The 25,773-nt window shown below is 39.9% G+C and overlaps 1 protein-coding gene across 8 annotated transcripts in view; it reads left to right on the top strand.

Annotated features, from left to right (window-relative positions):
- Positions 1–522: 522 nt before the first annotated feature.
- Positions 523–25,773, top strand: part of LOC146328943 (roundabout homolog 2) — an 81,859-nt gene continuing 56,608 nt past the window's right edge. For 4 of the 8 annotated variants that reach the window (XM_084717886.1, XM_084717889.1, XM_084717890.1 and 1 more), the window contains exons 1-2: positions 524–1,149; positions 15,094–15,420. In XM_084717886.1, coding sequence (XP_084574012.1) covers positions 1,095–1,149; positions 15,094–15,420 — 382 coding nt within the window. In that variant the 5' untranslated portion in view covers positions 524–1,094. Of the gene's footprint in view, positions 1,150–15,093; positions 15,421–25,773 lie in introns of all 8 variants that reach the window. The other 4 variants (XM_084717891.1, XM_084717888.1, XM_084717892.1 and 1 more) reach the window with 2 other exon arrangements.

Genomic DNA, 25,773 nt, shown 5'->3' with positions numbered 1-25,773 from the left:
CATGTTCCCCCTTTAGAAACGCCCCTGTGCAAAGAGAGACAGTAAACAGAGTATTGCATTTTAGACTTATGTAATCCCTTTTATAGGTTAAGAAGATATATATGCATTCAAACATATTAAAAAGTGAATTACATTCCAGAGAAAAAAACCCTGACATTATTGTAAAAACCCGAACCCAAGGTTCATTTTAACGTCGGTAGCAACATCAATAATAGACCTATCCTTATTTACTTATTAATTTATTTTTAAATAAGGACTTTTAACTTTGCTTTGTTTACATTTTAGGTTCAAATCCAGTTTTCATACCTTAAACCTTGAAATAAATTTTATTCACGTAATAAAACCTATAACTTGAAACCTAGAAATAAGTTGTAAAGACATCAAAACATGTTAAGTTTCACCTCATCCTGCTGTTTTCTGGCTACTCGTTCAGTCCTCGTTTATCCGGAGATTAGACACACATGCACAGACAGCACACAGGAGGCAGATGTCGTGTCTGTCCCTTTAAAACACTGACTCCTGGAGGTTGGTTGGTGAGGATTTGGTGCGGTCGGGTAGCAGGGAGTCAGTGCGCAGCTCCGCTCGGCATGTGCAGCGCTTCATTCTCGCTCAAACCTGCAACTGGCCGGCTGGGAGCAGAGAGAGGGGAATTATTTTATTTATGACCGGGCTAAATATAGTTAAACCTCCTCTTTTTTTTGTTTTCAGCGGCAGCAGGACATCTTAGAAAGAAAGAAGTCTGTGTGTGTGTGTTGGGGTGTGTGTGTGTGTGTGTGTGACCATGCGGGGATGAAGAAGTGCTGCTGCTGAGTTTTGTTATTAGGTTTCTCTCTTCGGGGCGGTGCTGCTGCTGCTGCTGCTCCTGATCATCACCCTGCTGCTGCTGCTGCTGCCATGGCTTTCTGGGAGTGACTTTAAAGTTTTTCTGGGATGATTTTACTCGCATGAAATATTCCAGCTGAGGCTCAGACTCCAGTTTACCTGCTTTCGGTCAAAACTGAGCGTTTTTTAATGACTGGGGGTTTGATTTAATAAATAATTTGAGTGGACTATCCAGAAAGAGGCTGCATACTTGATACCGGGACAGTGTGGAGATGAACTTTGGAAATTCACTACTTGTGACTGTCTCATTCATCACCATCGTATCAGGTAAAATTTTCTTTTATTTTTTGTGCTGTGTATTTATCTATAGTTAGTGTATTTAATTCAATAGGTGGCAGTCAGCACAGCCGAGGTTGGAGAATAAATGCCAACACTTGAAAAGGGTCCACCCAAAAAAATCAATATGAGTTTAAGTGTGTGCCATAATATTTTCACTGCTCTAGCTTGCCTCAGATAGTATTTTCTTACAGGAAACCACCTATACAAGCCACGTCTCCCTCTCCAGACCAACCAAACTCCAGAGGTGAAATCAGTAATTTTAACCCTCAAAATACAGGAGTTGCTGGGCTATGCTGCTTGACCTGTTAGTCAGTCAGATGACTTAGGAGTTTTAAAAGGATAGTTCGTATTTAGCAAAGTCACCCAATAACATGAACAAACTAACAGACTGAAGCATTGGTTGCTCAACAACTCCTGTTCTGTAAGGTAAAATTACTGATTTCCCCTATGGAGTTTGGTTGGTTTGGAGAGAGCGATATAACGGTACTTTCCGTCAGAAAAGACTGTGAAACAGTGATTCTAGATGTAGAGTATACTTAAACTGATAGAGATGTTCATACGTTTTATTGATTCCTCTGTGCACATGTTGCGTAGCTTCCGTGCTGGTGCTCCTCTCTGTTTCTCCAAACTGGGGGCGCATCACCGTCATCTCCTGTCTGTAACACCGTGACTACAGATAAGCAGAATTGCATTTCAAAGGTGCTTCTCCTCTTCCTCTGTCTTCCTCACACAAACGCTCACAGCCCATATGGCGTGACTACCTCATCGTGTATCTGACTCGTCTTATCGTGTTTTCTGTCCCTCCAGATGGATGTAAATGTTGTGTTTAGCTGCATTTCAAACACGTTTCCCAGACAGCTGTGGGAACGGAGCGCATCCTCTCCCAACAAAATGAATTATAAAGGCAAATGTCACGCACGCATTAATTTGCAATACTGAAATACCACTCTTGGTGAGTGAATGCCAAGAGGATGCACATTTTCTCGGAGTGTCCTCCTCGGGGCTGAGGTGGTCTCTCGGGGAGGCCATTAGGCAGCAGCAGAGGTCAAAGAGGCTCCGCACTTCAGCCAAAGTGAAACCATTTAACTCTCACTTTTAGTTCAGCTGTGAGCGCATTTAAACTCTCAGTGAAAGTGTCATACAGGCAGACGAGCCTCCACCTCCGCCCAAATTTGGTTTCGAGGATGCACAAATATGATTAAAAATGCTTTTAAAAGCTCATTTTGATTACCTTTCTGTTAGAGATTATATATTTTTTAACCATAGCTTTTATTACAGCTTAAATGTCTGAGCCTTAATCCAAAACCCCAAATAAAAGCATGGCTCGGAAAAACAATTCATGAGAGTGCAGATGTTTTTTTGTTTTTCGTTCTATAAAAAATGCTATATATGTTTGCTGATCATGTGTTAAATCTCTAAATGGTGTTTCAGTTTTAATCTTTTAGCAAAATAAAAATAATAATAAACCAACTGCAGTCATATTTTACATTAAAGCCTGCCGTTTTTTGAGGTCAGTGCTTAAACTGATATAGAAACACATACACAAAACACAACATACAGAACATTTTTGATAGGATCTGTTAAAGGTGTCCTGTTTTGTCCACTAGTAGTGCTATGGAGCATTGTCTCCATGACAGGGTCCCTCTTCTGTTAGTTTAGAGTGCTGGAGTGATGACTTATTTTTGTAGGCCAACCCAGAAGTTAGCATCACTCTCGTTCTCTCCACAATCAAACTACAACTACCTACATAGCAAGTTCTGCTCAGCAAGACACTTTTCAGAAATGAGCACAACGTTTATGAGTTTTGAAGTGTAAATGCAGTTGCCAGAATTGAAAAACGAACTTCGACAGCTTATTTCAGGCATCGCATTGAAAACCCTATCAAAAAACCCACTGACTTCAAGACGAGCGAACCGAACATGCTAATATGCTAACTTATTTTTGGCTTTTAGGACTCATTCCTGTATTGCTGCTGGTAGTTTCAGTCATACTTTACAGCTGATTGAAAGTGACTTGCATTAATGTGCCAGACGAAAACTTCTGCAGTTTTTATTTTGCAACTTAGCAGCAGAAACCAGCTGTAAACACGACACTGACAGCTTATAAGTCAATACACTCTCCTTTTAGTTCTGTTTTTGGTCTCCACCAACTCCTGAGGGAAATATCTGGCTTTTTGAATTAATTAATTTATTCAAAGATAAAGCCTATATAACAGTGCACTGCAATCATGAAAAGTCACAGAGGATAAAAACACAGTAAAGCCTGAGGGCTTATTTCTGTAAGATAAACCAAAACAGCAACAAGACAGCAATTGAAAACAAGACATCAATATATGAATAAATAGCAGGCAGCAGGGTAGCTATGTTAACATCCTCTTGTTTTCATGGCCATTAAAAGCTAATATTAATAGCTGCATTGTACTTCATAAGCATTACTTTAAGGCCACTTTAAACATGCTCTGTGAAGTTCTCAGTTTCAGCAAATTTGTTTGGAGATTAATGTTTAGCAGCCAAAAGCTCAACTAAGATCCCTGCGTAGATGCTTTGTTTTCTGGTGCTGAGCAGGCAGTGTACAGTGGGTTTTTAGAGTTTTATCAATAAAAATATCTCCCTACCACTGTTGAATAACTCATCAGTGGCCACAGATAAAAGCAGGTGAACCAAAACAGGGCTGTAAAACCAAATCGATGAGCTGAAAGATGCTAAAACTCTTGGTAGAGCTGAGGGACTGCAGAGTCTGATGAAGATTAGCTGTGAGGTTGTCACTACGAGCGATGCCTGTCCCATTGTTAACATAAAATATGGATTATAACAGCTGTAAAGAACTGTGAAAAATAAATGGGTTACTCTCCCATTGTGGACAGAATATGTAATTTGTCTGCTGTTTCTAAATTACCTTAAATATATCTTTGGCATTTCAGGACTGTGATTATCTTGTCAACAAATATAACTGAAACAAGTTAATATCAGCTGATATATCAACTTTGTCAATTTATCAGGCTAGCTCTATTTTACATCTCTCTTGATGATAACTATCATCTTACTATAAATCCTGAGCTCTGTGGCCCCTGTGACGCCCCTTGCCACTTGCTCTGCTTCATCATCATAAACTGGTGCCACCTCTCAACATTAAAGGCACTTTTCAACACCCACACCATCTGCCTACATCCATTAATCTGGAGTGGGTATTTCCTCTCATCCCCACCTCTATCATGCCACACATTCTCGCAGTTTCATAAAAATACTTGAGAGAAGAGGAATTCAAACGGGCTTCATGAGCTCTGCGGGAGCCGTGTTGAGACAAATACCTCTCTGGTTGATTTTATTCAGTTGTTTTTTTTTTTGTTTTTTTTCGTAATGTGTGAGTTACAGTGAGATGTGTTTTGTTTGTGCTGGTGTGTCCGGTTAATCACGTCGTCTCTGTTGGTCTTAAGATGCGTGGTGGGGGTTTGTATGTCTCTTCTCTGTGGTGTGATTGAAAGCAAAAACAACAACAGCGTCCTTCACAAATTGCATTCGATTTCACACAGCAGCTCTCTTTCTCTCTCTCTCTCTCTCTCACACACACACACACACACACGCACAAGCCAAATCTCAATTAAGACGCCATCATTGTAGACCTTAATACCTCTCATTGAAATCTCAGTTATCTTGAGCTGCATTCAGACTCAGCTGTTGGTGTGCTTGCTGTGGAACTAATCGATGCTAAACAACCCTTAGCTGGTGATTTGTGTCCACTCTGTCCTTCTGCTCATTACTTAGTGACAAATATGGCTACAGGCTGACTAAAGCCTCTCACAGTTCCTCTTGATGAGACGGCAGCACATGATGAAACCACTATGTGCCACAGGCTTGAGTCATGTTGCCGGATGCTGATGATGCCCCACTTCTGGTACAGTCGGTGATGACATCATTTAGGGATTATAAATACGGGGTGAGGGGGACAGTTGCCAAACAAAAGGCTCAAAAAGCCCAGGCTGCTGCCAGAAGAAATCCAAACCTGATGTCTCTGCTTTGTAATTTAGTTTGCCGCGGCACGTTATCGCGTTCCCGCAGAGATTACTTGGCAAAGTCACAAGAACTCCTTGAATGTTTTTGGCCTTTTTAAGTATGTAAATGAATTGAAATTGAAAAAGACACAAGTAAATCTCAGCAGACAGCCACCAGCCCCATAGACAAGCTGCCAGCCTTCTGCTCTTGTCTCACTTTGACTCGCATGTAAAGTTGGGTCTCTGAGCAGTCTGGCTGCCTAACAGGTAGATAGTTGTGTTTTCCACCAGATATCAAGCTGTGAGCTCAGACAGGTCCAGGTTGTCGTATATTTTTTGCTCCAAGCCTGGCTGTCGCTAAAAGGCACCCAGATCTGAAGCAAAACAGAGACGTCCCCTCAGAGGCTTTGTTGTTTTCACACATTAGCGTGACAGCAGTACACTTCTGCCCCTGGGGAGGATGCGAGGTTAATATTTATAAATACTAATTAATGAATGCGCCCCTTGTTACACAATGCCACAGCCAGGAGCCAAGAAACGCGAAATAGCCTGAATCAACAGAGTCTTTCGAGATGTGATCTTGATCACCCCCCTCAGCTCTTAGCCTGATGACTGTATGTGTTCGATGAGGCAGAAATGTAGGAGACGCCACGAGCAAACGTGGGCGTTTGTCTGTGTTTGCAATTAGGACCGATGTGATAGCTTGTCTATCAGAGCTGTGTGCGGCACTAATGGGCTTTCATTTGACTGCGGTTTTCTTCCTTTCTCTTGATTCTTTTCATTTGATTTGTGAATAAATGAAGAAATTCACACTGATCAGATGCAACCATGACATTTACTACATTTAATCATCCTTATGCACACATTATCAGATCATAATGAGTTAAGTTTGTAGCTCTAATTCTATTAATTCCACTAAAAGCAGCATAAAGAATCCTACACATCGTCCATCACTTGCACTCATATTATTAATAAAAATCATTAGGTAGAGACAAACAGCACCGTGCATACAGTATATATACTGTAGGATATCATCTGGGAAAACGCTGCTAATCAGAGAGTGCAGGTACACATACCAATTTAAGTTTATAATCAATATGTTCATGTATATGTAATATGTTTTTTAGCAAAAATGAGAGAGGTTGCAGCTTTGCAGCTCCCCGCCTTCATCTTTGCAGACGTGTATAGTGAGTTTCAGCTCATTGTCTATTTGTATTTGCTGTTTTGGTTCATTGTGACCACTTATAGTCGTCATAGTATAGTAGTAGTGTAGTAGTTTTCTGCCATAGCCAGCAGCTGTTTTCAGCAAAAAAAACTCTAAAATCCCACTACACAATATCTGCTCTGCTCCCAGCAGCCCAGACAGACACAGTTACCAACTATCTGGTGCAAATAATGTTCTTAGCAGCTAAAAAGCCTGGCATTTCCCTTGGGAGGTGGTGGAGACCAAAAGCCGAGCTAGAAGAGAGTGAAATAGACTCATTTATTGTCAGTGTCATCATTAGTGTGTTAGCTGGAAGCAAAACAAATATAAAAATAAACATCTGGATGGTAAACTCAGAGCAGAAGGCCACATAATCAAGCAAAAATATTATGGATATGTGTTGTTGGATGCCATAATCAATGGTCAGCCATAATGGTCGGTGTGTAAAGGTGTAATGCACTGTTGGTCCAAAAGAAAAATTAATCACAGACAACTGTGATTAAATGCAATAAGATGAAAGGATTGGACTGAGGTAATCATCAAAAAATGCTAATGTTCTTGGTGCACACTTATCAGGTCGGATAATGTTCTAGCTAGTATTAGCTAATGTGTTTAAGGATTCATTTTGCCTCCAGCTAACCTCAGCCCAGAAAAATCATAATGTTTACCAACAAGTCTGTTGGACTTCTATTAAATGTAAATCAGTGTAAATTAATGAGCAACTGTTTGCTGGTTCACAGCTGGTTTCTGCTGACCCCAAGTAGCAAAAAAAAAAAAAAAAAAAGTCCAGATTGAAAGGGACAGTTCAACTCAAAATCAAAAAATACATATTTTTTCATGGCCTATAGTGCCATTTATCCATCTATCTATTCATCTATATGCCTTGTCTTTAATATAATGGGACTAAATGTCAATCAGTTTGTGGTGCTCAAAGCAACAAAAAATGCATCATATTGGAGAGAAGGCAGACATCTCTACAACAGATATTTCCAAAACTCTACAAGTCACACCAAAAATATCTAGACGGATAAATAGCACTACAGTCTAGAGACAAAATATGTATTTTTGATTTGGAAATAAAACTGTCCCTTTAAAGTAAACGATCTCTTAAAAAATAATGAATGTAGGTTCATAGCCTTCTAGGGACATTTTTATTGTTATTATTTTTTTTACAAGCTGGTCTTGAAAAGGTAGAAACGGGCACTGAAGGCAATCCAAAACTGATAACATTTTTCCAAGGATTTTTCCAGGAAAAATATAAATAGATGAGAGAAATGTATCTGAGCAAGGAAACCTTAAATATACAAAGCCCTCATTAGATGAGCAGGCTATCAAGAGAGGGAATCAATATGTCCTATAAGCCTGGTAATGGGAGGATCCGTAAATATCGTAACCTGTAACAGCTTCAATGTCAACATGTATCAAATGAGTAGAGCTGTTAAATTTACCCAGTTTCCCCATGAAAAGCACCCCTGCCTCTCGCCGTGACACATTCATCTGTACACAGGGCAGCCTTGAGAGTGTAGCACAGAGTGATAACCTTGCATGAGTCCGGCACACTCTCATTCACAAAGCTCCTCCACACTGGATGACAGCTCAAGGTTGGCTGCCATTCACTGTTATGGATTATCTCAGCTCTCTTTCGCCCCTCGCGCCGAAGGTCTGTGAGGTTCGTAGAAGTTAGGATGTGTTTAAAACTGCTGGAGTGATTCATTTGAGGCTTTGGCACAAAGATGATGCAGGTTTAACGGTGTATTGCAACATTTAACACGAGCCTTTTGGATCGATACGCGTGTGTTGATCTGGATATTTAGCCTCCCGTTTGGTTAAAAAAAACACCTGTTGAACAGTGTAGTGGTGTTGAGCTGATAATCCTGCTGCTGCTGAACTCATCCAGCTGCATTTATTAATTCTGAAGTGCTGCTTTTGTGCTTTATTTGCTGTTTAGAAACTACTTGAAGCCACCAGACATAACTCCAATCTCATTCATGAAGCCGAATAAATAATAAATTGAAATCAATCAAAACTGCATTTTTTTTTAATTGCAACAACTGCTTAAATCAGCTGAAGTAGCAGTATTTCTCAGTTTATTTGATTTGTTCTAAAACTCAACAACACAAGTAACCGATGTGCTTCCCTACACTCTTAGAAATAAGGGTTCTTCCTGAAGGACTGAGGTTCTACCCAGAACCATTTGCTTCTGAACAACAGTTCTTTTCAAGAAAGTCATCAAGGTTGTTTTTTTTTAATTCCATTCAGAACCTTTTCATCTGTCCTTCTGTCAAGGGTTATTTGTACCACAAACTACAAGGGGTTCCTATTAGAACCTCTGGGGTTTGTGAGTGGGTTCTAAATAAAACCACTGAAATATAAAAGGGTTTGTGGTAGAACCCCTGGGGTGGGTTCTTGTTAGCTCTCTTAGATAGTGGTATTCTGGATAGAACCCGGAGAGAGGGTTTTAGTTCAGCACCTAAATTTGAACCGTTCTGAGCATTTCCATCAAAAATAAATTGTTTTGGAACCTGAAAGGGTGGTTCCCAGCTGCAAAATAGAGCAGGTTTACGTGGGGACCAATGTGGGCGTGTCATATTTGACAGGCTGTTATACGTTGATACATTGTGCAACAACCTCTGTTGATGATGACATCCTTGATTACAATGGTTCCACTCAAAACTTGTATGAAACCATATCAAGAACCAGAGTTTATTTGGTGAAAAAAGGACTTATGGGGGTTCCACCAACATGGAGCCAGACATGAACAACTGTTACACCATAGAGGGGTTCTCTGTAGAACCTCTCAGGGGCTTCTGGGTGAAACCTTTCACAGATGGGTTTAGGTACAACCCTTTATGTTGGGCTCTAGGTGGATCTCTAAAAGGGTTCCAAGTAGTTCTTTTGTTAAAAAATGTTTTTTCTATGGAACCTTTAAAGATTCTAGTTAGCAACCTTATTTTTAAGAGTGTTGATAGCGCCAAGGTTCCAAGGATATTGAAAGGAACCAATCAAAGCTAATTTTGTTCTGCCGGCAGAAGAACGCTTTACAGTTCTACTTAGCACCTTTATTTCTAAGACTGTACTTGTTCATCCCATGTAAATTTGAAAGTGATTTCACACCAGAATGCCTCAGATTAATATTTTTCACACAAATCAAGTCACACTCTTAAACTCCCATGTGCACGTCTGGGATATCTCTGAGGACCCACGGCGGGCTCTAATGGGCCGTGTTTATGATCCGACTAAAAACATACCATCACAGACGTCCCCATTATCGCCCGTGACGTTTATTTTTCCGTGTCACAGGCGGCGCTGACAGAGTTTCTTTTTGCTGAAAGGTGCTTTCAACCACTGCACCACAATCTTCTTGTCATGAAACCAGCATTACTGTGAAAATGTTCTTTCTCACAAAGAAAAACGCGTTGCTGTCGTGCTCAAGGTGGCGTAGACTTTTCTCTGATTGCACACTTGTCTCAGGTTGCTTGTCACTTTGGCCAGCTGAAGCTGTTTGCTCTTCTTTTCTTTTGACAAGACTCTCTGTAATACATCAACATGGCACTGCATTGATTCTGTTGCATGATAAGTTCAGGCTGTAGTAAGTACCCGTTAACCCTCTAATAATCCCTCCACCTGTGTTTCTGAATCATTTTTAATTCTCCGCTGGACTCTGTCTGTACAGCTGCAGGAGTTAAAATGCTTTTTTTTCCTAACTTTGGAAGGCTCATTCAAATTTGCACTCACCAAATAAAGTAAATTCATAAAAATTTGTCACCGTGACATTCATGCCATTCAAACCAACTGAAAGCAACCAGGATTTCACAATATGTGCTGACACATGGAGTACAAGGACAGCTGGATCTCAGAAATCTCGCTGAAGAGGGAACGTCACAAGCTCAGAACCTCAGCTACGCCTGCTGTAAATGTTCCTAATGAAATAGTCATCGTTAATGGTTAAGGATGTTGTTGATGGCGAATTGATGGTTTTATTGTGTGGGTGGAACGCTGCGGCCTGTACCCCTGTGAGTATATATAAAATGTAATTTGACAGTAAAAAAAGGCCTTAACATGAAGTTCTTCTTCCATTTCCTTGAAAAAAAGGAGCTGATCAGAGTAATCAATGACTACAAGAGATAGTGGGATAGAGAATAATTTAAATGCACTGGTAGTTGAACCCAGTGGAGTTATCTCATGTTAGTATTTCAAGGATTATACAGTGATAAACAAGAAAATACATACAGATCAACAAGTTATTCTGCATTACATTAGTTTATTTATTCAGACAATTAAAAATGCAAACTACTTATACACAAGGTCACAATGAGGCAATATATTCACTCAAAACAATTATCACAAACTTACACACATGTGCACCTGCACTAATTAAAGCAACCACATAAGATGTATTATTAAAAATATGAGCAAGTAAAAGTCCCTCAGGGAAATGAGTCTTCCTCTTGCGTTACATTAAAGCAAATATTAAAGCTGCATTAATATGTTTTTTTTATGTTAACAGTGGATGTGCAGGGCTCAACAATAAGGATTGCTTGGGGCAAATAAAATTCTACATCGGGATGGTAAATCTAGCGGCTCACTTGGACAGTCAGACTAGTGGTACAAATAATTTAAAACATTTTTTTTTAAGAGCTGATGATGGAAGTAAGCCATCTGACGTCTTTCTTGTCTGTGTTGAGAGTTGCACGTGTGCAGTACTGATTGAAAAGTGAAAGCAATTAAATTATACTGGAAACAGGAGTTTAATGTATTGTGCAGTTTACTGCAACTTTGAGAGTGAGGCAGATGAAACAGGTTGGTTTTCAACGGCGTGTAAAGTTTACGAAAAACTTTGCTGGAGTGCCAACTCGGTTGCGTGGCAACCAAGAGGGCTGCTGACAGCCTCTCCTGCAGGGCTTTGCCGATGGCTTGTGTGAAACTATTAGCAGTTAAAGAGCCAGAGATGTCCCTCAAGAGGTGGTGGAGACCAAAAAACAAGCTAAAATAGAGTAATGTTGACTTAGATTAATCACAAACAAGACTTTAAATAAATGTTAATGTTGAACCATCACTGCCAGATGTGTAAATAGACTTGAAGCCTCTTTAAGGTGATAACATTGCAATGTTGTGTTTGCAGCTTGTTTTGCTGACCCCTGGCTGCAAAAATATTTTGTTTTATATGGATTTTGATAAACAACCTCAGCATAGGCCAGAGAGATGTGCAGCAAGTTGCAAAGTCTGAGGCCAGTGAAGACCCTGATGCCAAAGTTAGTTTTCTTTGTAACATGATCATTGTGTGCTATAATAGGAGGCTTAGAGTTAATCCCTAAACCCAAACATTTAATGTGATTATATTTGTTAAGACATGCACTGCTTTTAAAGGAAATGTAGGATTCAGGACCCTCTGTTTTTGGAGCTTGAGACAAACACAGAAGCAGTTGTTCAACATCATTGCCCTTGTTTTAGTGCTAGATATTTTGGACTTTGCTGGATGGATTTCGACCATCTTTTTTTGTCAAAGTACACAAACTGCCAGAGTAATCTTTTAAGAGGTCAACTCTGTTGCAGTGTTTGTTTTTGTGGTAAAATCCAGTTATGATAGAGGAGAAAGAGTTCAGAGTGATGTAACTGTATTACATGAGTTGGGATTTGAGACTGCCACTGAATCCTTTGCGTGCTTTAAAAACACGGGTCACCACCAGGATATCACTGGGCTGCAGAAAGGGATGCTTCTTCAAAAGCAAAATGAATTTTCTGCAGACAAAGTCAGTCAGAAGTGACAATATGTATTCCTCTACAGATGTGATAGAATGTAATCTGAAGTAAAGTCCATTATAATACCTTAAAGGATTAGCTTACAGGCCTAGCATGAAATGATTTACACTTGTTCTTTATTGTAAACAAAGTGTTGTTTTTGACTGGAGGTGCTACGGCACATTTTAATGCCTCGCTTAGTATTCATCCGCATCCTGCATTAGCGTTTTGAGCTGTACTGGTTTGTGACCCCGGGGTGTTAGCAGCTGAGAGCTCTCAGATCGCTCTTTAGATGTTTACTCCAGGTTTATGCCATGATGGCGACTCCTGGCCCGCACGGATCAAATCAGTTCATGAAAAGACATAAATCTGCTTACATCTGAAAAGTGAGGGTTTATCCCGCTGCCTCAGATTTAAGTATAATGTAACACAAGCATGTGCAACAACATGTGTGTCATTAGGTTACTCCTGACTGCTCCTCTCCAATGATAATGGCGGATTTTCATGCAGTCTAGATTATGTGCTGAAAATAATGCCCCAGACAGAGCAGAGCAGCACAATAATCAGTGGCACAGTGACCATTTCATTTTTTCTTTTTTCTTTTTTTCTCTGAGAGTGAGGGAGAGACCATCTGTTCCCCACAACCAAACTAAAAGCAGCGGCGTTTTGAATTATTCATTTTTTTTAACTGTAACACACTGCTAGAGACATTTGGTCTTGCTCTAAAAGCTTACCTTATGACTCGAGCAGTGTGTCCTTCCCTCACAGCTAAGGGAAGATAGTAATGGATCCCCAGAGAGACGGATATGGAAGTTATCTATATCGCTCTGCCTCGCTCATTCTCTCAACTTGGGTCTTTCTCCCCTTAAATACATAGGTCTGCCCGTGGTCTTACTCTCAGCTTTCCACCAGCTATCATCTCTACCCCAGCAACAATCCTGATTGACACAGAGATTGTCCATTACCATATCACATGGGTGAATGCATCCTCTGTCTGTACAGGTGGTGTCTTCTCTGAAAATATTCCGCTATATATATGTTTTCTTCACCAATATGGGTTTTGCTGTTTGCAGAATATGGCCAGAAGAAACGGTTTTCAAACGTAGTGATCTGAAAGGCACAGGTTGTTATTGGAAATCGTGATGTCTTACCTTGAATTCAACCTTCAAAGAGAGATTACCCATGATTTGCTGCTTCACTGCACACAATTTATCCAACACACAAAAAAAGCATCTCTAAAACAAGATATTCCCACCCTTGCTGCTTTCTGCTTGCTGCTGTCTGTCCTGTTACCCAGGATGTCACCATACCCAAAATGTAGTAGTTCATATCAGTACCAGTAAAATTCTGTGATTCACGATACAGTGACAAGCAAAAACAATAAAATTCAATTATTATTATTTTTGTTATTAACCTTGGCCCCCATAAAAGCTCCTCTGAGCTTCTGAGAAAACAGACTGAGGAAGATATTTACTAAACCTGACGCAAATCACCGTCAGGGGAGCATGATGCCCATGTCTGGAAAGTGATAAAGTGCAAAAGTGATTTCTGCTGCTGGACGCTGGATATGTTAGACTAGTTTAGATTGCTGACATAGTGACAGACCATTAGTCCAGAAATTTTTCGAAATGACAGCATAGATTGAAAAAATATGATATATATTGAAGAAATTTCTTTCTTTGACTATGCAGACTTTTTCTCTTTTGGCAAACTATTTTTACTCTGATCCACTGTATGTTTTTTTTCCCCACTATACTACTAATACATTTTACTGTCACAACTGAATTAACACTATTGTCAATTTGTGTGTAAAACAACAACAAACAAAATAATGATGTTATCTATTGATTACGGATGACTGACTGAATGGTAGTCAGCCTGTAATACTGGCTTTGGTTACATTACATAAGCCTAAACACAGTATCCTTAAGCGTTTAGCCATTACAAATGTTGTGTATTCCTGGATAAGGATAACAAGGATAACACTTGTTACATCGTGTTACTTGATACATTGTTAGTGTAGATTTTCATCAGCTACAGTGGTTGTTTAAAAGTGAAGATCAAGCTGCTTCACAACATTTTCTGAGTTTTTTGTCATTGTTTTAATGTGAGAGAGACCCATAGTGGCAGAATTTATTTACTGTCTGTTTAAAAAACACAAATAGAACAACTTGAATTAAAAAGGATGAAATAAATAAATAAACCTAAAGAAAAAAATAGATAATCGGCATTACATTCTGTCCAACGTACTGGACAATATATACAGTGATACTGATACAGACAGATTTAGGTGTGCTGGGCCAATACTGGGGCAATAATATCAACCGACCAATATATTAGTCTGGCTCTAATGGTTATATTACGTCAGCCTAAACACAATATCATTTAGCGTTCAGCCATTGCCATTAACACTTGTTAATATATGTTGTTAATATAACATTAACATTAATTTTACCTTTCGTCTGAAAAGCTCACTGGCACCGTTTCCATCCTGTGAATTTAATAATCCTTGGCGATCCAGCTTGAACTTATGTTGAAGATAACAAGCTCAGCTGCAACAGCTCCACCTCCAGAAAAGTCACAAGTGTGTCCCTCTGTGCCTGTAGGAGTTTTTCTTCTTCTTATGGAACAACAGCAGACAGCAGACTAGATCACTTGTAGGTGTACAGTATATGCTGTCCTCGTCAGGTCTGGAATAGTAGGGTAGAAAAATGAGTACCATCACATTTTCTGAATTTTGTTGTTGGTTCTAGAGACATCCCTACCTGTTACGAACATGTTACATGTAGGGTACTACTGGTATTGGTATTGACCTTTGATACAGCCTTAAACGTTGGCACAGGCACTGGAGAATACTCAAGTTTATGTGCGGCTATCGTTTTTTTTCCCAGGATGGCCAATTTATGCTCTGATAGTCATTGTCTGTATGCATGTGTTCATGTTTCCCTTAGTCAGCTGGACAGATGGTTAGGTAACATTCGTCTTAATCCCCATTTCACAGGGTCCCGGCCACGGTTTGAAGACAGTGCACCTCGGATTGTGGAGGACCCCTCAGATTTGATTGTCTCCAAGGGGGAGCCCGCCACCCTCAACTGCAAAGCAGAGGGCCGACCCACCCCCAGTATAGAGTGGTATAAAGATGGCGAGCGGGTGGAGACGGACAAAGATGACCCCCGTTCTCACCGCATGCTCCTGCCCAGCGGCTCCCTCTTCTTCCTCCGTATTGTACATGGACGCCGGAGCAAACCAGACGAGGGCGTCTACACCTGTGTGGCCCGAAACTACCTGGGAGAGGCCATTAGTCGTAATGCTTCGCTTGATGTTGCAAGTAAGCCTCTATGCTATTGATCACAGTCCTACAAGTGTGTGTGTGTGTGTGTGTGTGTCTTTTTGCACTATATGTTGATGTGTGCGCAGATGCTTCACAGTCGTGTCCCAGATCTTTTTGCAGCTGTCTGGCAGCTCTGTGGAGGTCCACTGGAGAGTTGGCTGCACTTAAAAATAATGATATAAAACAAGCAGACTGTAGGAAGCAAACCCTGAAAAGACCCTGGACATAAATTCAGTAACAAGTCACAGCCTGTGGATTTGTTCCTAATTTTAGGCCTCTGTGACAACGTGTACTTTGTCTTTAGCCATTTTAACCATTGTAGCTGTTTAATTGGAACTTGAGAGAAGACACCCCAGTGAATTTAAACATTTTTGGAGCATTTTAGTTACAGTAGTTCACTACTTATATGACCAGTGTAATTAGTCATAAATTTAAGTATGTGACTGTAGGAGAAGGTCCTTGAGGAGACCCTCAGAAAGGTTTTTCAAGAAGCTGCTTTTTAAACTACTTAAAATCAATTTTATTATTTTGACTGCTGTTATTGATATTCATATTGTTATTTTTGTCACTATAATTATTGACATTGCACAGATATTTTTCATTTAATCAGAATATAGCGAGGCATAATACATACAATTCATTGTTGAAACAAGTTTGTCTACAATATTACCAATATAATTCAGTCAAGTAACTGAATATTATATATATTGATTTACAATAATAAAGAAACATTCATAAAAAAAAATCTAATATTAGGAGCAGTATTAGTAGTAGTAGTAGTAGTAGTACTACACAACACTTGGGTAGGGACTGTAAAGTATCCAGGGAATACTTAATTGTCCCTATCAATAATTTTGATCGAACATTATTAATACTTTTGTCATTGTCTAGTCAATGTTAGTTTGTGAGATTCAGTATTGTGAAAAAGCACCTGTGCTAATTATAGATACAAAACAATGTGTTTACAAGTTTTGAAAGATCGCACGCTCCCCCTCATTTTGTCTTGTCATTTGGTCTGCTACCTACCTAAAGCTATGGGTCTTTTTTCACTGCTAAAATATTTATTATATGAAGTAAGCAACTAGTGGCAAATGTTCTTATTATCTTAGTTATTAAGACCATCAGGGGGAAAGTGAGAAATAAACACAAATCTGTTATTTAGTAATTAATTCCCATGAGTGCTGTTATCTTAGTCAGCACTCCTCTGGCAGCAGCACAGTATCTCTCTGCCTCCCCTCACACCATGCACCTCTGGAAGGATACCGACACTCTCTGTCCTGTTGCTCTGAAAGTTTGCGACAGCAGGTAACAGAAGAACAGGCTGACAACACAGAAGAATAATAAGGAGGTAGAGAAAGTAGTTGCAGCAGACTTGTTAATTTCATTCACTTGCCACGAGCAAACTGACTCATGACCCCTTGTCCTTGTAGCTCCAGCTTGGACATGTTTATTGTTCTTCCAACGGTGCGATGAAATATCCGCCCTTGGCACTTTACATACAATTTGCTTAAATTTATAATTCACAAAAATACACACTGTCTTAAATATTGCATGAGACAATAGAAGATGCTGATCAATATATTTTTTACAAATGATTTTTCCACCATAGTGCTTAAACTTCAATTCAATAAAGACTGCAAAGATCAACACAACACACCACAAACACAACACTGTCTATACAGTGTGCAACATGGATATAATAACTATGACGTGTGCGTTTAAGTTATTAAGATTCTGGCTAACTTTGTAAGATTTTAATATCTATTCAGTTTTCTGAATTGCCATATACACATTTTCTCAAGTCATATAGGGGTATTTCTAGTATTTTTTATCACCTAATTGTTTATCTGATCAGATATAATGGATGAGGGTAGGTGCAAGAAGCAGACCATGACATTATTGATTTATTGATTTTTTTGTTTGTTTGTTTTTTGTCAGTGTCCTCATTAAGCATTTATCTACCAGTAACAATCACTCATGATTGGTGGGTCCCACACTTTTTTCATATCATAGCATCCCTGACTTCATGTTATCTTACATAAAAATGCTTCCAATGCATGTGTGGTATACAGATTTTAAATATGAGAAATAGACCAGTAATATACTGGTATTAGATAGCTTTATGGTTTTGGCAGATACCCTGAATTTAGGTACAGGAATTAGTATCAGGAGAGAAAAAGTTGGATCACTGCATCCATAATTTAACTCACCACCTGTGTAGCAGAGATTTTAAGAGTCTGGCAACATCAGCGTCAATCGTTAAACGAGTGTGAGCCTCCTAGAACATTCAAAACACTTCAGTTTAACAGAAAAAAACATTACCTCGAATACTTGTCTTTGTGTCACAGCTGATCTGTTATCCTATGCGTCTCACTACAGCAGCTGCAGGGGGACTGTTTTCTGTGTTTATTGTCGGGTCAGACTCAATGACAAGTGTTTGAGATGATTTCTGTTAAACTGAAGTGTTTTGGAAAGCTGTAGGAGGCTTGTGCTTCCTGCCCTGTTTGGAGTATTTCTTGCCTGAGTTTCACAAATCTTTATAATGGAACTGGTGAATGAAGTGTTATCATGAGTAATGTACAAAAGTGGGAGAATAACACACAGGTCGAAAATGTTGGAATTTTACCTTGAATATCTTCCAACTGCCTGGCCTTCGTATTCACATAACAGTAATACTCCACATATGCTATAGTTCAATTCTACAGTCACCTTTCGAGAAAGTCTAAGCACAGAAAATTATAGCTACAAGGTAATTTTTTTCTATAAAATATCAGAAAATGCTGAAAAATTTCTATTTAATTTCTCCCAGTCCAAGGTGATGTCTTCAAGTAGCTGTTCTGCTCATTTTGTAGTATTACATTGAAAAAGGTTGATGGAAACAGCAAAATTCAAGAAAAAAAACTTTTTTATTCTTGCTTGAGGTGGCTTTTGCCTTTTTAGTTCATGCGCTAAAACACCTTTTCTAAATAGGCTTCAAGAGAAGAAGAAGCTGTTTCTGCTGTTGGTGTCGACTGTCCCATGAAAGAATAATTGCTATTTGCCAAAAAAACAAAACAAAACAAAACAAAAATCCTTAAGACATCTGTCAGTTTTCTATAATATATGGCCAAAGCAATTTGGCAGCGTTCTGCCCAGACAAAACATGGCTAAATGTTTATTTGAACAGAAACGGCGCCCACCAAATGAGAAAGTGTACCTGAAACTTGTTGCATGCCATTGTGCACCGTTTTGAGGAAATGCTCAGTCGGTGTACACCATTTTCAGATTAAACATGCCCTGGTTTTGTTTTCTGGCTTTACTTCTTCTACTGTGTGTATTAATGTAGCCTACACCACAAACTTCTGATGAAGCTGCATTTTGTGTAGCCTAGTTTATTTACGTTAAACTAATTGATGGAAATGCACTTAAATCACATTTTCTTTTTCTTTTTTTTGCAATGTTTCTTCACATGTGCTTGACAGTTATATTAAAACATGGCCATTGTTCAATTTTGTCTGATCAACAGTCCAAAACCCAAAGACATTCACTTGACTGTCAACTGCAGCAAATCATGGCATTTGAGAAACTGGGACCAATGAAATCTTTGGCATTCTTGCTTGATCGGTTCTACAGAAAATCAACCTTCGCAGCTCAGTCATACTGAGAAATGTGTTGCTGACCTGTGGAGACCTTCTCTACGGCAGCCAGATTATCATCACCTCACCTGAGAGTCTTTTCTGTGTGTACCAACAACATCATGTGGGTGAGCATGCATGTATAGCAGTGTTTTCTTTGCACAGACGTGTTGTCTGCTGCTGGAGAGTGCAGCAGGGGGGTATATGAGCTCTCCTCCTATCTCCGTGAAAGTGCACTGAAGTAAAAAGCTCCCACTAGGAGCCGTGTCTATTATTTTCCTTCCTCGGTCCAGGACACGTGCCATTGTCTTCCTCCCCTCCTAATTGTGCCAGTGTGGCTCGGCCCTGGGCTGAACTGCGGCTCTCTTTGGCATGTGGAAATGGATTAGTCAGTGGGTTGATTAGGGGGAAGGAGCATTAGATTAGCAAGGTCGAACTGTCCTCGTTAAAAAACACAAAACAGCAATTTGAGCACAGCCTTATCTGCCACCATATTGTGGCTTCCTTACTGGTACTGACACTACGCTGTTTAAAAAAAGGGGTTCCTGAAAGGTTCTTCTTGCTATTTGCCCCTGAAGAACCATATTTGGAGGAAAGGATTTGTCAAAAGTTCTTCGTACAACTAAGGGTTCCATTAAGAACCCCTTAACCCTTTTTAGAATAAGGAATTCTTTAAGAATTGCTCCTTTCATCAAGTGGTCTCCAAGGGTTTTTTGGACCATTAAAAAGGGTTCTTGGGAAAACCCCTGGCTGGATTCTAGGTATAACCCTTGGAATATTAAAAGGTTCTCTGTAGAACCCCCTTGGTGGTTTCCAAATAAAACTCTTGGAATATAAAATGCTTCACAGTAGAACCATCTGAGTGTGCTCTACATAAAACTCTTGGAATATAAAACATTCTTAGTAGAACCCCCTTTGGTGATAAAACCCTTGGAATATACAAAGGTTCTCTGTAGAAGCCCCTTGGGTGTGTTCTAGATAAAACCCTTGGGATGTAAAATGGTTCTCTCTAGAACCCCTTGAGTGTGGTCTAGACAAAACCCTTGGAATATTAAAAGGTTCACAGTAGAACCCTACGAGTTTGTCCTTTATAAAACCCCCTGATGGGTTCTTGCTGGCACCCTAAGAAGGTGGAAAGGTTCTGGATAGAACCTCCAGAGAGGGTTCTGGGAGGAACCATTACACTGTAGAAGGGCTCTCTGTAAAACCTCTCATAGGTTCTACAGATGGTTCTAGGTTTAACCCTTTATGTTGGGTACTTCAGGTATAACTCTGAAAGATTTCCAAGTGGAGCCTTTATAAAAGGCTGTAATAGGAACCAAAAAGACAGGCTGAAGAACTCTTTATGGTTCCTGGTTCAGCATCTTTGTTTGTCAGGGTGTGTGTGTAAGTGTTCATGGCTGGCTGAACTCATCTGTAGCTCCAGAAATAGGGACAGCCTGCTCAGATAAACTGTATATCAGAAACTATAAGCGGCTGAACTAATGCAAATATCCGAGCTGGGAGGAGATACGATGCTCATACTGTCATGCTGCCTCTTTTAAATTGTTGATAATGAAATTTAGCGTTGTGTGCAGCTGCAGATTACAGTACGGTCATATTGGTAAAGGGATGACTCACCTGCAGGCACTGACTGACTAACAGTATTAATAAGTGCCTGTTTTGTTCTAATCTCGCTGCCTCCGGCTAGAGAGGGCATATGCTAAGGCAGCATGGTGGTGGTCTTCCTCCCTCCTCCCCTCTGCGAGAGGTTGTGCTGACTGTGGGGTAAGTAGTGACCCAATTAGCTCTGGCAGGGACGGGAGAGGAGGGGGGTATGCAGTGTTAATGAGAGGCCAGTTTTAAGCTGGTGGTCTTGCAGAAATGTGTGAGTGTGTGTGTGTTGGTGTTGGTGGTGGTGGTGGTGGCTGTGTGTGAAGCAGGAGTCTGAGGGACAACAGGTGGGAGGAGGAAGAGCTTTAAAACTCCCACTGAGCAGTAATTAATACCGATGCATCTGTTCAACTGTTCTCTGCGTAGGGAGTGGGAGCGCTGACACTAACCTGGGTTTAACCACATTAATTACACATTTATTGCCAGTGAATGATGCATAATGTATTGTGCTGCGTGACTAAGACTTCACTCTGGAGTGCGCTTACAGATTTGCATTTGCTCAATCTACGTTATTTCTTACCCCCACTTCACATGAATTACGGGGACAATGTGTGCTTATTCTTCATCTGTGTTAGTTAGCTGCAATTTGCGATTGCTTCTGCTGAGATATAAATTGTAAGTATAAAAGGGTTTTATGGGCAAACATAGATTGTAGTGGAGGCAATAAGCTCAGCTCCCAAAGACTGGGTTAACGTTTTCTTTTATTATTTTTTCAGGGTTTGGGGTGCATTTCTGCTACAAGTGATCTTCTCATGATATTAGGAAATTCTTCTCTTAAGGCTCTGAAAGCAAGACACTGCATGCACCACCACACACTTCCAGTGAGTCATAAGTAATGACTTAAAAGGGCTATGATTATGAGTCTATTTTTTTAGGAAAATGTTGTGTATTATACCTTTAAACAAACAAACAAAAAAAAATCACAATACTTGTAATACAAAGAATAATTGTCTTAGTGTACATAATCAACTGGGGCAATGTTGTAGTGATATAAATTTGATGATCTATAAATGATCTATAAATTTTTACCCTAATCACCTGCGTCTTGCCTTAATATTGTCATTGTCTCATCCATTTACACAGATAAATCAAAATTCTTTCATGTTTATTTCAGGGATGTAGTGGTTTGTTTACACTGACACTAATTACTTAACTAATTAATTTCCCTGTACTGTACACATTTGAAAGCTACCTGAGGCAAATTGTGATTTGTGATATTGGGCTACAGAAATTAATTTTACTTGACTTGCTTGCCAGTATGTTGCACTCCCGGTCTGCACAAGTATAAAAGAGACACTTAAATGCATGACACCCATATATGTGGCGACGCTTGCGAGCTGCATTGTCAATCGCATGACATACCTCATTCTAGATAGTACATACCAAACACACCTTTCTAATCTGGCGGTCTATTTAAACTGCTAAACCTCCCATTTCCTCTTCTGCCTGCATGCATGCTGCCCCGTACTTATCGCTGCCTGCTCTTTACCCCACGTCCACCCCAGCATCCACCTGTAGGCTCCGACGGGGGGTTTCAAGAATTAACTCATCACTCCCCTTATACCTCTGTGTAATTTAACCTGCGGGAAGTGATGATGTCGGAGCCTAGACGCCAAACCTAAGTCACGTCTGCTGCTGAATTAACATTCTAAAACACGAGTTGTCTGACTGAACGGTTAACTTATTTGCAGCCAAAGACGAATAATTTCAGATTTAGAGTTATGGTTCAGGTGTCTTTGCTATTCTTAGATCGTTGTGGGAAATGAAAGATGTGTGAACACAAACTGTCACAATGTAATTGGATTAATGTGATCATATTAACTCTGTTTTGCCAGAAAGGAAAAGTTCTGAGGCTTATCAGTACATGGTTGTCTTTTGTTAAAGAACCTTGTTGATCTAAAACAAGACAGAACCAATTTTGTTTTTTTAATTTGTCTTCTTTTGGTAGTTGGTGGAGACTGTATCATTGCTGACAGCAACAATCCCATTTTGGCTAATGTTCAACACATTGTTGTTTTGGGGAGTGCCCATTGTTCCGACGGTCCATTATTTCAAAACCCCAATAGTCTGAAAAAATGTCCCATCGGATGGAAAGCCCATTTGTTCAGCGGCCTGTTATGCTGAAAACACACACCCATTGTTCCAAAAATATACACTCTCCCTGCAGCTGTTAGTTTAGTGACTGCCAGCACTGTCCATGGTGCTGAATCAGAGGGTGGTTTTACCCTTAAAAGGCGATATTTCTGGCCTCACACCAAACTACATTTCAAGTGATTTTACCATTGCAGAGGTTTAGCTCAGTTGGTGCCTCCATCACCCGAGTCGTGAGATGGGTTAAGTTTAGCAGCTGTAGGGAGAGTGTTTATTGGCTGCTTGTTTTCGGGATAACAGGCTGTCAGACAAATGTTCTTTCGGTCCAATAAGACATTTTTAGACTGTTAGGGTTGTGGAATATTGGACCTTTGAAACAATTGCATGGCACCATTGTTTAAGCCACAAATTTAATTTAGTTTGCATGTAATCAAATGTCTTGTGTTTTCCGATCAGCAGTCCAAATCCTAAAGATATCCAGTGATGTGTGACTGAGTTGCAAATTGGGAAATAAGTCGAGAAGCTGTAATCAGTGGACCATTACTTCTTGATCAACTCCTCAGAAATTAAACGATCACTGGTCACTTATGTTGAGATCGCCATGTTGAAGATTTATACGTCTAACAGGGCTACAGTATTGTTACTAACCTGTGGAAGACAATAAATTTAGTTTAGCTTCATTGTTGGTGCAGCCACGAACTGAAATCTGTCCCTTAATTTGTCCAGTTGTTCAGGTTGTCCTCCCATCCCTTGGCAGTGATGGGTTTAGAAACAGAAGTATAATCATATTAACCCACATTAACTGTATGACAGGCTTGCCAACCTTGAGACCTCAAAAAAGGGAGGATTTCAAAACCAAAGTGTTTTTAAAAGAGTTTTTTGTAGACTTTATTTCCTTCATTCTGGTGACTTGCAAGGAATAAAAATAACACAATAATGAGTACACGTTTTCTGGCAAAGAGATGCCTGCAGATGACGTCTAACTGAAACCTATTAGCTAGAAAACATAATGGGACCTCAGCATTTCACCTTGCCTAGTTAGGGCACGTTAGTTAGGCTGCTCTCTGGAAGATGTGCCCTTTTCATTTGAAACTCCCTGTAAGAAACACAAATTCTTCTGTCCAAGACATTTGCTCTCCATTTCTCTCTCGCTGTCTCTCACTCACTGAGGAGAACGAAGCGCGAGCATGGGCGTAATAAGGAGAAATGGACACAGTGGGCATGAGCAGCTCTCTTCCAAGTCGCGAAACGACATTGCATGTAGCTATATTTGATGTTGCTATATTGTTGTCAGGGAGGAAACAATGGATTTTTGAAGCCGTAGGGCTTAATCACACTGTACAGTGCCAGAAACAGGTTGTGATAATGAAATGGAAAAAAAGGTGCGAAAAATTGTCATAAATAGGGAGAAATACGGGAGAATTATGACCTGGAATAAACTGGGAAAACTGGGACGGTTCGCCAGTATGCTGACAGGTTGTGTTTCTAAATTATTTATTCCCCAAAAATATTGCTATTGAAATATTGAAAAAGGAAGATACTTGCAGCAAATGAAAAGGAAAATAACTTTAACTAAAAAAATGTCATAAATTGTGAGAAATATGAGGAAATTGTGACCCTGGGACAAAACAGGGCAAATTGGACGGGTTTACCAGGATTCAGACAGATCACGTTCCTGTATCATTCGTTCCACAAAAAGCTCTAAGAAAAAGACTCACAAGTCACAAGTGAAAAGGAAAAAAAAAGTGTGTAAAAAATGTAATAATTTAGATGAAGTACAGTAAACTTGTGATCCTGGGAGAAAACCCGGGAAATTGGGAAGGTTCATCAGTATGCTGACAGGTCGTGTTCCCACATCATTTATTCCCCAAAATACTCTCCCAAAAGACACCTGTAGCAAATGAAAAGGAAATAATGTGGAAAAAAAATGCCATAAATTGGGAGAGACCCTGTGAGAAAGTCGTGAGGGTTCCAGTGAAGGGTGACAGGTTGTGTTCTCACATCATTTATTTCACAACAAACCTTTAAGAAAGGGGAAGCCACCTGTAGCAAACCCTCTCACGGGTTGCGGTTAATTGAAAGAATAACAGGAAGTCTCACCAATAATTCACATGAGGCATCACAGGCGAGGAGTAATGTGGATATGGATTTGTATCACATTAAATAGAAGATTTATAGCTGGGACACAGGCTGACTTCACCTCTGAGTCATAGAGGTTTGTGTCAAGACATAAAAAGGATTCAGGAAGGATGATAGGTTTCTTTGTTCTGTTCAGTCAGTCCCTATTTTCTGCACAGTTGCAGTTGAGGTGATGTTTTTTTATGCTCAAATGCATTTTGCGCACCCCGAGGTCCACAAGTTATGTTTTTCGTGTAGCGGCTGTTGCTTCCCTTCTAGAGTAGCTCGTAGTAGGAGCTCGCTTTGCTCAGAAATGCCAACAGCAGTCATTATTCTGTCTTTTTTTTCTCTTCCCTTTTTACTGTAAGCAGCCAGTGACTGGCTGACTTGCCCGGCTGTTAAAAAACCAGAATAATGAGACAGTGGGAGTGGACTGAAATCCATTCCTCCATTCTGTGCTGTTTTGGCTTAAAAACAAAGCAAGAATGGGGGGGGGGTGTAGTAGTGTCTGTTTCAAAACCATGAATGTGAGTCTGCTGTCTGTCTCAGCGAGGAGACGGTCACATGGTGCGGAAGGATTAGGACAAAGTAGGACAAATAAAAAATAAAACTTGTTTAAAAGGCTTTAGAGCCAGATGTTCCTCTTACTCCTGATGAGGGATTATGAAGGAATCAAACTTCTGGTTGAAGCTTGTTTCTTTGCTTCTTCTGCTCTCAGTTCTCTTTTCACGGGGGACGATCCGCTGATATAGATCATCCCTGATGAATGTGGTTTATTTCTGTTGTTCAGATCTGATCTGAAAAATAAAATGTCAGCCTCATTTGACTCTGAAACTTTGCTTATACACTCCTAGAAATAAAGGTCCTAAGTATA

This window comes from Lutjanus erythropterus, chromosome 4 (assembly GCF_056507025.1).
Source record: "Lutjanus erythropterus isolate fLutEry1 chromosome 4, fLutEry1.hap2, whole genome shotgun sequence".
In the NCBI taxonomy this organism is placed as follows: Eukaryota; Metazoa; Chordata; class Actinopteri; order Lutjaniformes; family Lutjanidae; genus Lutjanus; species Lutjanus erythropterus.
This window is presented reverse-complemented; position numbering and strand designations above follow the sequence as displayed.